Source organism: Corylus avellana, chromosome 4 (genome assembly GCF_965113065.1).
Source record: "Corylus avellana chromosome 4, dhCorAvel1.hap1.2, whole genome shotgun sequence".
NCBI classification, from domain to species: Eukaryota; Viridiplantae; Streptophyta; class Magnoliopsida; order Fagales; family Betulaceae; genus Corylus; species Corylus avellana.
Genome location: NC_142493.1, coordinates 3,983,709 through 3,999,296, shown reverse-complemented (window position 1 = coordinate 3,999,296; position 15,588 = coordinate 3,983,709). Strand labels below are relative to the sequence as shown.

Sequence of the window (15,588 nt, the reverse complement as noted above, 5' to 3'; positions counted from 1 at the left end):
TCATCTACTATGCTTGCAATAGAACCGGTCTCACTATCAGACGCACACAGAGGATTAATTCCAGGTGAATATATTGCAGGATTAATTCCGTAATGCGTGCAAATTAGAGAACCCCAAATTTAACGTAAATCTATCATCTCTGATCTCTCCATTCTCTCGACTCTCCCCTCCGGTCTCCACCATCCTCCTCGCCTCCTATCTCTGTTGCCGCTCCCACCACTCCCCCAGTGCCCCCAACAGCAACCACCACCACCACCACCACCGCAGCAACCACACACCTCGACGCCTGGCTGAAGCTGAACTGCTCGTGCCCGGTTTCCAGGAACTTGCCGCTGCCAACCCCGCTGTCCACGCCGCTCTCGGAGGTCGTTTCACTCTCGCAGTACGCCGCGGATCGGAGGCGGAGGAGGTGATAAGATTTGTGGGTTTTTCTTTTCTTTTTGGGTTTTTTCTTTTTTCTCCGTTTCTTCTTGGGTGGTGGGTGGTTTGGGGTTTTGCCGTTTGATGTGTTTGTTTGGTTGCCCAGAAAAATGTGTAAATATTTTTGGATAGATAGGTATTGGGGTTTCTGTTTTTTACTGAATTATGGTTTGTGTTTGTTTGGCAAAAATGATTCAATCCTAGAATTCAATATTATGTGAAAGACCAACACCAATCTGTTATATACTTTTTCTGCTCTGATAAGCTCGGCTCGTTTACACCCCTAGAAGGAAGATGCTTGATGGGTGGTGCAGTATAATGGGATATGGCCGGCATAATGAAGAATATTCATGCTGGACTGATTGGTGTTTATGCTGTTATGGTTAAAGCATTTGCATGTCCCACCCAATTTAGTTCCTTGGCTTGGTCAAACTGTTTCTTACTAGTGTTGTTGCTATCCACCCACAGTTCTAGGTTTCCACGTGCTCAAGTAGAAATAGTGTTTTATGGTCCTGATTGATGGAGTTTGATATAGCTTGGAGAGAGTTCCCCCTGGTAGACATATGTTCGTCTGAAACCCATAGAATGTTGAAAAGAGTTTGTCTATATGCGTTCCTCACTATATGTGCTATGCAGCTCGCTGCCAGACACATTTCTTTAGTCTTTGAGTAGAAGTGTTTATTTTGGCTCTGTTTTGATTATATATTTTAATGATATGAAGTTTCTGGTTGTTGAGTGCATGTGCTAATACGGAGCACCATTCTGCAGGTCAGATTCTTTTGGGGCATATATTTGTACTACTCTTGATGGGTGCTCCTAAGCAGAAATGGACACAAGAAGAGGAAGCAGCACTTAAAGCTGGAGTTATTAAGCATGGGGCTGGCAAATGGCGCACAATACTTAAAGATCCAGAATTTAGTGGTGTCCTGTATCTGCGTTCCAACGTAGATCTCAAGGTATGGTTCTTTGGACATAATTTACTGGATTGAGTTTATTTCTAGCGAGAATCTGAAGACTTATGCCTCTTTTTTTCAACAGTTTCCATCATAAAAGACTGAAACAAAAGCTTTATGATGAACTTTATAGTTCAGCATAAAGTCACTAAATAATCTGCTTTTGTTGCTGGGCAGGACAAGTGGAGAAATATGAGTGTAATGGCAAATGGATGGGGATCCCGAGAGAAGGCTAGGCTAGCTGTTAAAAGGGTGCCACAGGTACCTAAACAGGATGAGAACTCCATGTCTCTCAGTTCTGTTGGTCCAAGTGACGAAGACATTGTGGATGCTAAGCCTCTTGCAGTTTCTAATGATATGCTGCAGATTGCCTCTTCAAAGAGATCTATTGTAAGGTTAGACATTTTAATCAATTGATGTTTTAGTATCTTATTTCCATAACTTGGTATGTGGAAAGTAGTTTCACTTGCACTGTGCCACTGTCTCAAACAATTATTCTCCTCTTAAACAGTTCTATGTTCTGTTGAGGGCCATTAACCTTTTTTCCCCCCTCTGATGTGCTTGTGTATTCATAGTTGATAGTTTGGAACAAGATATCCCTAATGTTTGTATCAATACTTTTAGCTAAATTTGTATACACCCTATGTACTAGGGTTGCGCCCCTCTGCGCGTTTTGATATATACAACTTTACTTATCAAAAAAAAAAAAAAAAAATTAGCTAAATTTGTCAAGCGGATTTAACTTAAAAGATCATAAAACAGAGTGGCACTTTGAAATCTGCCCTGGTGAAACTCCTACGTGAAGCTTATTGAACTGTTATTTATACGTACATCGTATCTCATGTCATTAAGTTTTTGGATCTAAGATCAGAACTTTTTTTAATGGCTCATATGTAGTGATGGGTGACCTATAGTTGGAGCCATGAGGAATAGTAAGAAGTACGTTTAATGTGGGTCAAGCATGAAAAGGGGTTGCCACATCAAAGTGAGTCATCTAGTTATAGAAACCAATGTAAACACCCCCTACCCCCAATGATATTTAATTTCCAATCATGTCATGCATTAATGAAATAAGCTAACGGAATTAAATTTTTTGTCATCTTGTCAATTGTTTAGTTGTTTGTAAATGCACAAGTGCTAGAACTTGCTACCTATCATTTGATAAGATTACTTTAGATAAGCCTTAAACCATTAGTTGAGGCACCTACTAGTTATCATTACTCTAGACAGGCAAATATAGGGCTTATGTGATTGAAATTGGTTTTATGTAGCCTTAGAATTGCAAATGAGGCAGTACATAGGTCTGCCCAGTAGCAGTTTCTGTCATGGCATCAATGGGTCCTTTACCACTCTATATTGAGTGGCATAAGTGATCTGATATGCATGATGTGATTTAAATTCACTTTGCACAAAGGAGCTTCAATATATCAAAATTTTACAATGGTAACAAACAAGTAATATTTTGGAAAACTCGGTCTCTTTATCTTAGATTAATTTCAATATGCCATTTATTTTGTGCAGTGTAATTTTTGTGGGTTGGATCTATCATTTAGAAGCATTAGATATTTTATGTTCACATTATATGTGTTTGTTCCGTATCAAAAATATTATGTGTTTATTTGCATACTATGTCATCTTCTGATTTCATTTTTATAGGTTGGACAATCTTGTATTTGAGGCTATTACCAGCTTGAAGGAGCCCGGCGGTTCTAATAAGACAGCTATTGCTACGTATATAGAGGTAGCCTATTTTTTTTTTTTTTTTTTAAATGGAATTATAGGTATATTGTTCTCGAGTAAATGTCCTATGAGGCATCCTAGTGTCATGACTCTTTGGCCTTACATTAACCTAATTGGACCCATGACATTATAATTTTGAAACATGATAGTATATGTGAGAGGATGACATGGTCCTTACACTTTTCATTGTGGGTCCAAATGGTTAATTTCGATAGTTTGGGGCTGAGAACCGGCAGTCAATTTTGTGAAAACCTATAGTTGAACCTCTAAATTTTGTTTCTGGACATAAGTGATTTGGACATCGAATTGAATTTTAGTTGAACCTCTAATCGGAGGTCTACAAGCACATGTCATGAAATAGATCCACTAACATCTTACATGTCGCATCCACCCCGACCCTCTCCCCAGTCCTCCCTTTCTTACTCTGCAACCCCAAAACCCCAATTTCCAATTAATTCACTCCATTCGGCTTATTGGTTTTCACACCACATGATATTTACCTGCCACATCAGATATTACAGGCATGTGTCATGGTAAAGCTTCGCAACTGAGTTTTGAATCTCACGATTTCTCATCCCCCCTCTCATATGCCCTTCAAACCCCGTACCATAATTCCAATTAGCGGGGTTTGCTCAACTGAGCTTCAAATGCTGTGACATTTTACCTCTTGCGGTTCATTTATGACACCGTTCACATCAACTTGTTAGTGGAACCATTCATGTGTGCATTGTGCTGAGTCATCATAGAGCTTGAAACTTTGGCATCGTACCCAATTACAATATATGACACAACCCCAAGAGGTTGGCTCGATTGGTAAGTCACTTGGCCTTGGTGCTTCATGAAACATTAGCAAAACCCCTTGAATGCAAACAATTCCTTGGGGCCACAGGCGAAAGCCTGAACTTTACCCAATCCGCGTGGAGGGGGTGATTTACATGGTGTCCCGGGAATCTAGTTGGGACAAAGCCCCAGATACCCCGGTTATCCCAAAAAAAGAAGAAGCAATAAATGACATTTTTGCTGTCAATCCATGGGCTGTCCCATTGGTTGTGCTATACTTTTAGGACTTGTAATCAAGTGCTTGTTTGCCCAGTAGATGGGAAGATGCTTTTATTTTTTTTAATATCCGTCTATGTATTATCATCGTAATCTTTTGAAACCAGTTGAGTTGCAGTTTCTTATTTTATAGGAACAATATTGGTCACCTCCAGACTTTAAGAGGCTATTATCAGCAAAGCTAAAGAATTTGACAGCAAATGGGAGACTGATTAAGGTAAATATACATAGCAAATATGTGGCTTGATCATCTGGAGTCAATGCTGGCCTTCTTGCTTTACTTCTGTGAATGCCAAAGAATATTCAATTTTATTAATGCTAAATAATGTGTTTTTTTTGTTGTTGGGGAAAGTGAAAAATAAAGGAATTTTAATTGAGCACCTATTAAGTGTGTCATACTGCCATGAACCAATGTCCACGACCATGAACTTTTTTTTAACTAGAATTAGTTTGGATTTTTTTTTTTGAATAGTGTAAATTGTCAATTGACATGCGTACATGATTGGTTGGGTTATTTGAAGTGTTCATTATAAATGTGATATTTATGAATTATTAATTCTTTGCATTCTAGAGCATCATCATTAAATTGGTTTATCTAGTCAAATCACAACGTTTTATTTTGTTTGGATCGGTGTGGTTGACATGTTTGATATGTGTCATAAAGAGTTAGTGTCAACAAATAAGGGACTTAAGATTCTATTTGGTTGGGTTGTATTAAGTGTTCATCTATTCCAATTGTGTCATCTTCACAATTTGCACTTTATTGGGTTTGGGGATCAAGGTTTTGAGTGATGTTTCACAAAGAAAGAAATGAGACTTAAGATACTATTTGGCTTTCTTCTTTATCTCACTTTTCTAATCTTTATGCATTGACTATGTATTTCTTCTTTTGTTACTTATATCTTTTATTTTTATTTTTTATAAGTAATGAAAAACTTTACTGAAAGCGTAAGACGCTCCTAAGTACATAGGCTAGATACACAGGGAGCTTTCATAAGCCCGCAACCCAAAAAACTGCAAAAACACCCACAACCCAACCCAACCAAAAAGCCCACAACCCCAACACCCGCAAGACAAGAAAGTCCAAAGTCCTCAAGCGCTACACAATCGTGGGCCTTGCCTTTCCCACGCCTAGATGATGCTCCCTTTGCATCATAGTTAAAGGAGCATTCCAAATTCAGAAGCTCCCTTCTACCCGTGACCTTTTTTTTTTGATAAGTAATGATGATATAAAAAAAGTGCAGAGGGGCGCAACCCATATACACGGGAAGTATAACAAGAGAGCGTCTAAGAGGGAGAGAAATGAAAAAGGAAGTCAGAAAAGCTAATCACTAACGGAGCTAGCCAGGCGGCCGTCCAAGAGTACAGAGTGAAAAAAAAGAAATGAATAAGTTCCTCTAAAGACCTAGAGGAGTTTTCAAAACATCTTGCATTTCTTTCGCTCCATACACACCACATAAGACAGAGAGGGATCATCTTCCACACAACTGCACTACGAGAACGCCCTCCCGTCCACCAACAATCGAACAAGTCCCTTACCCTGCTAGGCATAACCCAAAGCAACCTGAACCGACTAAAGATAGTGTGTCAGAGAGCTCTTGCAATCTCACAGTGAAGAAGAAGATGATCAACAGACTCTCCATTCTTCTTACACATAAAACACCAATCCATAACCACAAAGTTCCTCCTTCGCAAATTATCGAGAGTCAGAATTTTGCTGAGGGCCACAGTCCACCCGAAAAAAGCCACCCGTGAAGGCACCTTCGTGCACCAGATACTCTTCCAAGGAAACGCCTCATGGTCAGTGTTGGACAAGGCCTTAAAGAACAACTTCACCTCGAACTTACCCTTCTTGGACGAGGCCCATCGAATATGATCCACAGAGTCAACGGTTATCTTACAAGAATACAACCGATCAAAGAAAGCAATGACCATATCCATCTCCCAATCTTGGACGGGCCGCACAAAAATGACATTCCACTCGACAACCCCATTTCTCCAAGAAAAATTGTCCTTCACCCAAGCTTCTTTAAATCTAGCAATATTGAACAAGGAAGGGAAGGTATGCTTCAACGGTTGATCCCCACACCAAATATCATGCCAGAATCGAACTCTCGAGCCCGCCCCAACTTCAAAACGAATACCTTTGGCAAAAAAGTTCCAACCTTGCCGGATATGCTTCCATAGACCCACTCCATGAGAGCCCGAAACCTCCTTAGTGCACCACCCACCCTCCTGGTCTTCGTACTTAACTTTTATAATCTTATGCCAAAGAGCCTCATTCTCATTCGCATACCTCCAAAGCCATTTCCCCAATAGAGCTTGGTTAAACTGATGCAACTTCCGAATGCCGAGACCCCCGGAACGAAGTGGACGACAAACTTGATTCCAACTTACAAGGTGCAACTTAGGCTCATCTCCCATCTCTCCCCACAAGAAGTTTCTTTGGACTTTCTCCAGCCTTTTTGCAACACTCATAGGAATAGGGAACAAAGACAAAAAGTAAGTCGGAAGATTGGATAACGTACTCTTTATGACAGTTAAACGGCCTCCCTTAGAGAGATACATTCTTTTCCATCCAGCCATCTGACGCTCCATCTTTTCAATCACCTCGTTCCACATAGCCGTATCCTTGAACGATGCCCCAAGAGGCGTACCCAAATACTTCATAGGCAAAGCAGCGACATTGCACCCAAGGATATTAGCTAAAGCCCCTATGTTCTCCACCTCACCAATAGGCACGATTACTGACAAGATTAACTCTCAAACCCGAAACAGCTTCAAAACATAAGAGAATAAGGCGCACGTACCGGATTTGCTCGGGAGACGCTTCACAAAAAATCAGAGTATCGTCAGCAAATAAAGAATGAGAAACCACCAACTCTGAAAAGACCCTTTCTCCCACAGAGAACCCAGTCAACAGGCCTTGCTCAACAGACGCATTCACCATCTTGCTTAGGGCTTCCATAACAAGAACAAAAAGTAACGGAGAAAGAGGGTCCCCTTGCCGAATACCCCTTGAACTGTTAAAGAAACCCTCCGGAGAACCATTCACAAGAATGGAGAATCTTACCGATGAAATACACCACTCTATCCAAGCCCTCCACCTTTCCCCGAAACCACACTGATGCTGCAAATACAAAACAAAATCCCAATTAACATGGTCGTAAGCCTTTTCCAAATCCAATTTGCACATGACACTTGACTCCCCTGTTCTCAAGCGACTATCCACACATTCATTAGCAATAAGGACAAAGTCTAATATTTGCCGACCATCGATGAACGCATTTTGAGAGCTAGAGATGATCTTACCCAAAACCGTTCTCATCCTATTAGCAAGAACCTTGGAGATAATTTTGTACACCCCTCCCACCAAGCTAATGGGCCGAAAATCTTTCATCTTCACCGCATCCGCCTTTTTTGGGATCAAAGAGAGGAAAGTTGCATTCAAGCTCTTCACCAACCTCTGTCTACGATGGAATTCCGCAAAAACAGCCAAGACATCATGCTTTACTACATCCCAACAAGCTTGAAAGAAAGCCATGGAGAAACCATCCGGGCCTGGAGCTTTGTCACCCTCCATACCTTTTACTACCTCCCAAACCTCCTTATCCTATCCTCAAAATCTCTTTCTAACCAAGTACTATCCTCCTCATCAATGGACAAAAAAGACTGGTTATTCATTTTGGGTCTCCAAGTACTTCGCTCTGAATATAATCTTTGATAAAACTGCACGATATGATCTTTTACCTTAGTGGGATCGTCAACCAAGACACCATTGATACGAAGCACTTCCACACGATTATACCTGCGATGAGAATTAGCCACCTTGTGAAAAAACTGAATATTTCGGTCCCCCTCCTTAAGCCACAAAGCTCTTGATTTTTGATGCCAATGAGTTTCTTCACACAACAAGGTGTTCTCCAACTCTTTCGACATATCTGCCTTTTTTAACTTTTCCTCTTGAGCTAGACCCCTCGACTCTGCCAAATCTTCCAACTCTTGAATTCCTTCCAACAACTCCTTCTTTTTCCTCCCAATATCACCAAACACCTCCTCATTCCACTTTTTTAAATCAAGTTTAAGGGCTTTCAGCTTATTAGCTAGCACAAAACTAGGTAGCCCTTCAAACGAATAAGACTCCCACCAAGACTTGGCCTTGTCAACAAACCCTTCGGACTTAAGCCACATATGCTCAAATTTGAAGCACTTGTTACCTCCACAAGGAGCCCCACAGTCCAGAAGCAAAGGGAAGTGATCGGAGAGAAGACGTTGAAGTCTTCTTTGAGACACTGTTGGGTAATGATCCTCCCAATCCGAGGAGAATAAGAACCGATCAATCCTAGACCAAGTCTCATTCTCTTGGTTATTTGACTAAGTAAATTGGCCCCCTGTCAACGGAATATCCACCAACCCGTTTTCGGATATGAAATCCGAGAACTCCATCATGCCTGTAGAATAGTAAGGGACACTAGAGCGCTCGCTGGGAAATCGGACAATATTAAAATCCCCACCAAAACACCAAGGGACCTCCCACAGCGTCATCAAACCAGCCAACTCTTCCCAAAGGACCCTTCTCTCCACATCGTCATTCGGGCCAGACACCCCCCCAAACGCCCAAACAAAGTTGTCCTCCACATTCTGAAAAGAACAAGCCAAAGAGAAGTGTCCAAAACACTCCTCCTTACTCTCAACCACCCTCCTATCCCACATCAACAACATACCCCCTAACAACCCGTTAGACCCTTTTGACATCCAACCCACATGTTGACCTCCCCATAAACTACGAACCACCTCTCGGGAGATGGTCTCCATCTTCATCTCAATCAAGCACACAATATCCGCTTTCCATTCTTTCAAAAGACCCCTAATCCGCAATCTTTTCTTGAGAGCACTTAACCCTCTCACATTCCAAGCAATGATGTTCGGCTTCATAGTCCACTGAGTCGCCCCTTTCCTCTGCCCCTACCCTGCACAATTTCCGATTGGCACCTGTCATAATTAAGAGAACACCCTAACCTCTTTAATTCCCTCTTTCCTTTGGAGACAGGAGTATTGACAGAATTGCCTCGAGTATTGACAGAATTGCCTCCCAACCCAGATTCAGGCTGCGCTCTAGAGGCTTCAATAGAAGTGAGCAAAGCCGCTAGCTTCTCCTTTTTTCATTCATCAGAAACACCAATTTTGGGACAAAAGTCTAGGCAGCTATCAACAACCCAGCAAGAAGAAACCTTCTCTAACTCTATATCCTCCAGCCCCCCTTCCCCTGAGTAGCTACCCTCATCCATATACCTATTCCAGACTCATCAGGAAGCGAAGACGCTGGTGACCTCAGCCCCCCAACAGCTGCCGAGCCCAGACCCAAATCCTCCCCCTAGGGAATCTCCGCCGAATAGCCCACTCCAACCTGCCCTGCTTCCAGACGAGCACAAGTCTTCGGCGCATTAGGCTGAGCCCTTATCGGAATCAAACCCTTCCCAGCTTCACCGATCTCCGCGGGGTATTCCGACGGCATGCCAGTCTTCCAAGTCCCCATCGGCGGCACTTCCCCTCCTTTCTCAACTTCCGACTCTTCTGTGGCTTCTTGAAAATCTTCCAGTGCCAGAATCCTCATCGTCGGAGCCCTTTGTACCTCCCCGAGCAGCACGCCAGAACACAAATCGACGATCGGGGGCGACTTGGCTAGCAAAGGCGAAGACTGGGCGATCTCCGACATCGTCTGAGCTCCTGCCGTCGACAACGGAGCTGTCTCCACCGGCGACGTAGTCTCCGGCACTTGAGTATTCGTCGACAGCAAAGGCGAAGACTGGGGGTTATCGACGGTGCCTTAACGACCTCCGGCACCGACTGAGCTAACTCCGGCGATAGAGAATACGCCGGCAACGACCCCACCAAAATCGTCGGTGCCTTTATGTTCTCCAGCGACAGCTGGGCTAGCGTCGGTATGCTCTGCTTCAGCACCGGCGGCAATCCCAGAACTCCTTTCGATGGCCCACTTGGAGTTGAGCATCCCCCACTAGCATCCCATCCCTTGCAATTGACCACACCTGCGGCCCATCCAACCTTCCTCCTCCTATATTTTAGCAAAGCCTTACCCTTTGCTGTGGGCTGGGCCTTACCCTTCTTAACATGCAGTTGTGCCTTGGGCTGATCCACACCCATTTTAACTTTGCTGTTCATACCTCTTTTCTCTGAGTTTTTTTGGGCTTTAATCTGAGGGACAAACGAGCCTCCCACTTCCTGCCCAGGCTCGTTTTCTTTCACATTTTTGAGAACCAAATCGATCTTCCCCACTCCCACGTCAATCTCTTCTTTTAGTCTGCATAGCGTGTCCCTTACGATTAGCAGCTCGAGCCTAACGTCGAAACAGACCTGCTCCACATGAGAATCAGCGCCGACCCATACCTTCACCCTCTCCGGATCATTGCTCGAGGCAGACACCCTCGCCGGAAAATGATTCGCTGGCGCCATCGTGAACTCCCCCGAGCATTCACCCAATTTTGAGTGTCGTTTTCCAGCCTCGACATGGCCATGGTGGGTACTCGCCGGAAACTGATGCTCCGACGCCCTTTCTGGTTTGACACAATCTATGGCCTTGTTCGTCCCTACATAAGAGTTTTTCTACCACAAGGGCACCCTAGCTACCGGCTCTGGATAGGAACCAAAGACCTCCTCCGCTGGATTCACCGACAGAGCTAACACATCCGCATAACTCCTCCTACCCTTCCCCTCCTTGTCTTTCTTTCCTTTGCTGGCCTCACGGAGAGAGAAGCTTGCCGTACGCAATTCCACTATAAACTGTTCCCAACCTTGTCCATATCTACCTTCTGGAATGAGGATGTTGCCACACCTCCTCCTACCATCAAATTCCTCCATCGTCAAGAAACACCCATGCCTATTCGAACGTCTCTGTACAATTACCCGAGGATACCCTGCTCGGGATTGATCCCAAAAAACCTCAGAACTCTCCACTGTCACCAACTTCTCCACAGCATGCACCAGCCACGCTATCTCATCCTTCTGTAAAAAAACCGACCTTTGCTTCCCATTGCTTCTTTCATAGGTTCTCACTCCTAAGGCCCCTCCCTTAATCAGCAACTCAAAGTCTTTGGACTCCACAGACCACCTCCTCGAACCAGCCATGACACTAATCAAAGAAACTAAAAACTAACACCAGACAGCACCCACGCGCCACCCCGACCATACACCAGACAGCACTACCCGTGACCTTCTGAGGGGTATCCTCTAAAATGTCTTCGATCGACTCATCCCCAAACAAAGCCCAATCTAAATGTTTATATCTATAAACTATGTGGTATATGCCGCCAAGATTCAGCTGTTCAGTAATGAAGAAGAAAATGTTCTGAAGTTCAGATGAGTGCATAAGAGCATTTAGTGATCCTTGTTGGAATTCATTTATTTTGGTTGTGTGGTGAATGTTATTCTTGAAGACGAACCAAATGCAAATATGGTTTGTTTATGGTGATATATTATTGAGTGATATTTTGATCATTAATTGAAATTAAATTTACATGATTTGCACAATTTTCAGGTTTGGTACTTAAAAGTGCAAGACCATTAAGAAAAATACAGAATAGCTTCACCTTGATTAGGAAAAGAAACTATCTTATGACCATGTAACACTTAGCCAAATTCAAGGAAACTTTGAATTTAGTTTTGAGAAAAGTGGTTTTTTTGCTCTGGTAAAAGATTAAATGATTTTTGGGTTACGATTGCTATGTTATTTTTAAATTTACAGGTTAAGCGCAAGTATAGGATCACACCTACTCCAGCATTTTCTGACAGAAGAAGAAACTCTTCCATGTTACTTTTGGAGGGGAGGCAGAGGGTTTTTCCAAAAGTTGAAAAGGATGATACCCATATGTTTACGAAATCCCAGATTGATTTAGAGTTAGAAAAGATGAGGACTATGACTCCACAAGAGGCTGCTGCTGCTGCTGCTCAAGCAGTTGCTGAGGCAGAAGCTGCGATAACAGAAGCTGAAGATGCAGCAAGAGAGGCAGAGGAAGCAGAAGCTGATGCAGAAGTGGCGCAAGCTTTTGCAGCAGCAGCAGTGAAAACTCTGAAAGGAATAAGCAACCCGAAAATGGTAAAATTCCTCTATTACTCTATTTCTGTCTTTCATGACTTCTTCTTATTCTCCTTTATTTATTTTAAATCATTTTTGCTTGAGTTGATAATCTTGAGAAGCTCATCTAGGAATTTTCCTGTTACCATAAGTGTTAAAAAAAAGGAGAGAGAAATAAAATGGAAGAAAACAAGTTCCCCATTTACAGATGTTCAAAAGAAGAGTAAAAGTCTGTCCTTAATTTATCATAATTCTCCAGGATTGCTTTTGTATCCATATATGATCTTCAATCTGTGAGTAGTTCTCGGTGGAACTCAGCATGGAAAATGATTTGACATATCATTTAGTTTGTGGCTATGACTTTTTCTCTCTTTCTTCCCTTTTCACTGTTTCAATATCACTTAACAGAGAAAAAGATAAACTGTTTTTGTATCACTTTTTCTTTTGGTGCCGTGATTCTTTATTTCAAGGAAAAATTCAGTATTTTCAGTGTGATGGTGAACTTTTTGGCTTATATGTTTATATGTTTTTATATATATATTTGGTGAATTTATTTTAGTATGTTTGTTGTGCCAAACTTGCGTATTAGTCACTTGGAAAAATGAAAATAATAATAAAACCAAAGACCAGGTTAGTCCACAGTTCTACTATGTTTGTCTTTGATATGGGTTCTATAAGCTTATTATTTAAATGGTGTAGGCTTGTGAAACGTGTTAGCGTTTTCCTTTTGAAATACTTGTAAAACTTTAGAACATACAACTTTGATTTGGACAATTCACAAGTTAATGGAGCAATGTACTCTCCAGTGCATGTATGCAAAGGGTGAACTAACCCATCACTAATCTTATCATTTTCTTGCTTGGGGTTTCCCTAACTCCTGCGTTTGACTTTTGTAAATTTAATCTCTACTCACAAGTAAAATGCAGTTACCTATTGGGTACCATCATACCAACATTCTTTTTTTTTTTTTGATACCAACATTCTAATGGCCAGTGCTTGCATCTCATTCATCTTCTTTTTGTTTTTGTTTTTGTTTATGTTTTTATAAGCTTCTGACTATATTTTCAACTTGAAATTATGTCAGATGATCCGAGCTTGATATAACACATTCACAAATTGACTGATAAGGAGCAACGAACCAGAGCTCTTACTGACCAGAAAAAGAAAAAAAGAAAAAAAAAAAAGGGGCGCTTTATTTATGTTAAAGAGCCAGCCATATGTTTGTCTTTTGCTTGTAAATATGGTAAGACCTTCCTCTGACAGGCATATGCTGGATTTCCCTTGCAAGCAAATCTTGTTCAACTGGTAGATTCCGTTAACAGCTCCTTTTCTTTTAGAGTTCGGAGTTTGGAGATTTGTCTTTCTGTTTTCTAAACGTTCTGGTTTGTGGCCAATGTTGACCACCGCCTTTTGTTAACTTAGAAAACGCACCAAAATGTAGAAACTAGTGTACAAAGAAATAGAAAGAGGTGGACTATCTGATTGAGATCAGTTCATGTAGTCAAAACTTGCCATGTTTTTTGAATCTTTGAAGTATGAGTAAATGCACCGGTGACGGTTTTAGGGCCATCTGATTTGAATTCCTTTATTGATGCTACTAGATTATCTATTTCATACTTGATCTAAAACCCCTTCATTAAATTTTTGGTCTGGTTTAAGCATTATGTTCTTTACTTCATGCATGTTTCTCCTTTAGGTAGGCTTCACGTATAATTGTGAAATTGTATTTAGAAAGTCCTCTTTTTTTCTTTTTTTTTTTTTAAAAAAAGGCTGAGACATGGAAAGGGGAAGGTTATGGGGCCTAGGGGTCCTTCCCAATGTTAATCCTAATCAAAGATAAAACAGGAATGTATTAGGAATGCTTTTAAATACTAGGTTTGAAGTGGCCCATTTAGCGAGATGGTGCACACGAAAATTGACACTTCTTGAAACTTTGGTAGCATTTAGAGTGAAAATGCTGAAGCATCAAACTCAATGTCGGAGATGATAGGAGCAAAAGCTGGATTGATTGCTAGAATGGTGATGGAGGAAAAAAAAACAGAGACATCCTTCCATTTTCCATCTCTCATGGCTAAGGAATAATCATCTAAAATTAAATTAAGGGGAAACTTCATTTATTCCAAAATTATCAACTATTTTTTAATGTCTCTCCAAAATTTTTAAGATTTGCAATGTAGGATTCTAATTTTTTTAGTTCCTTTTAAGTACCCCCTCTGTTGAATAGTAACCGAGGAAACAAAAATGAGCAAAATACCCTTTCATTAAAAAAAAAAAAAAAAAAAAAGAAAAAAAAAAAGAAGAAGATAAGTGTGGCTGTGGGTTGTCGTTTTTTAATTTTATTAGGGTAGAACAAACATTAACCCTAACAAACATTTTACACGCTAGCTGCCGCTTTGAAAATAGTTGAAAGATCAAAACCTTACGTCTTAAACTTTCAAAATTTAGGATAAATATTAAAAAATGCTTGGTAAATTAGAGGGGGCAAGTAAAGTTCCTACTAAATTAAACTTTACTTAAAAATGCGATAAAAAAAGGTCCTTAACCCTTTTGTTAAAAGAACAACAACAACTATGTTTATGTTCAAAAGCAATATATTTCTTTGTAAAAGAGAAAAAGCGATTTATTTCTTCTATAAACAAAATTAATGGCACACTTTGTATGCGGAATTGACCTATGGAATGAAATAACTATTCTTATAGAATAACTATTCATTTATTTGGCTGCACATCATTCTTGTGAATAACCACTTAAATGACAATGACTATTTCCCTACAAAGAAAAATAGCTATTCATATAGGAACATAATAGTCATTTCCAAAAAAATAAATAAACCATTATTTTTAAAATTTTTGGGTTAAAAGATATAAAAAAGTGGGTTTTTTCTTTTTATTTTTTTCCTAACAAATAATTTTTGGGGCTCAAATATTTTAGGAATTTCGGTTCAATTCCCATGAGAACATCATATGTTGTTAACAAATAAAAAGAATATGAATAATCATTCTATTTTAACTTTTATTTTTAAAATTTTTGATCATATCTTTTTTATTCTTAAAGTTATGACCATTCTATATACCAAACACTATAAGAAAGATGATTCCTTTGACATGGACATGCATCAATACACCTTCACCATGGGTATCCCAAAAATACTGATGCATTTAAGATTTATAATTTGTAAGTACTAAAAAGGAAAGAAGATTATTCATTAAAAAAATAGGGAAAAAAAAAAAAAAACATGAAAAGGGAATAAAGAATAAAGGATAGATGATGGAATTAAATGGAAAGAGACTCAAGGTTTATCCTGCTGGAACAAGATTCTTTTCAGTTCTA

General features: G+C 40.5%; 1 protein-coding gene across 3 annotated transcripts; it reads left to right on the top strand.

Moving 5' to 3' along the window:
* The first annotated feature begins 114 nt into the window (after nucleotides 1-114).
* Nucleotides 115-13,879, top strand: TRB1 (telomere repeat binding factor 1). Of its 3 annotated transcripts, none has more exons than XM_059589974.2 (7): nucleotides 115-409; nucleotides 1,194-1,376; nucleotides 1,551-1,768; nucleotides 3,030-3,114; nucleotides 4,303-4,386; nucleotides 11,929-12,279; nucleotides 13,343-13,879. In XM_059589974.2, the coding sequence occupies exons 2-7, from the start codon at nucleotides 1,227-1,229 to the stop codon at nucleotides 13,355-13,357; spliced, it is 903 nt and encodes a 300-aa protein (XP_059445957.2). In that variant the 5' UTR covers nucleotides 115-409; nucleotides 1,194-1,226; the 3' UTR covers nucleotides 13,358-13,879. The 3 variants fall into 3 exon arrangements, with proteins under 3 accessions (XP_059445957.2, XP_059445956.2, XP_059445958.2); XM_059589973.2 differs by having other exon boundaries at nucleotides 1,189-1,376; XM_059589975.2 differs by having other exon boundaries at nucleotides 115-421; nucleotides 1,189-1,376.
* The last annotated feature ends 1,709 nt before the right edge of the window (nucleotides 13,880-15,588 follow it).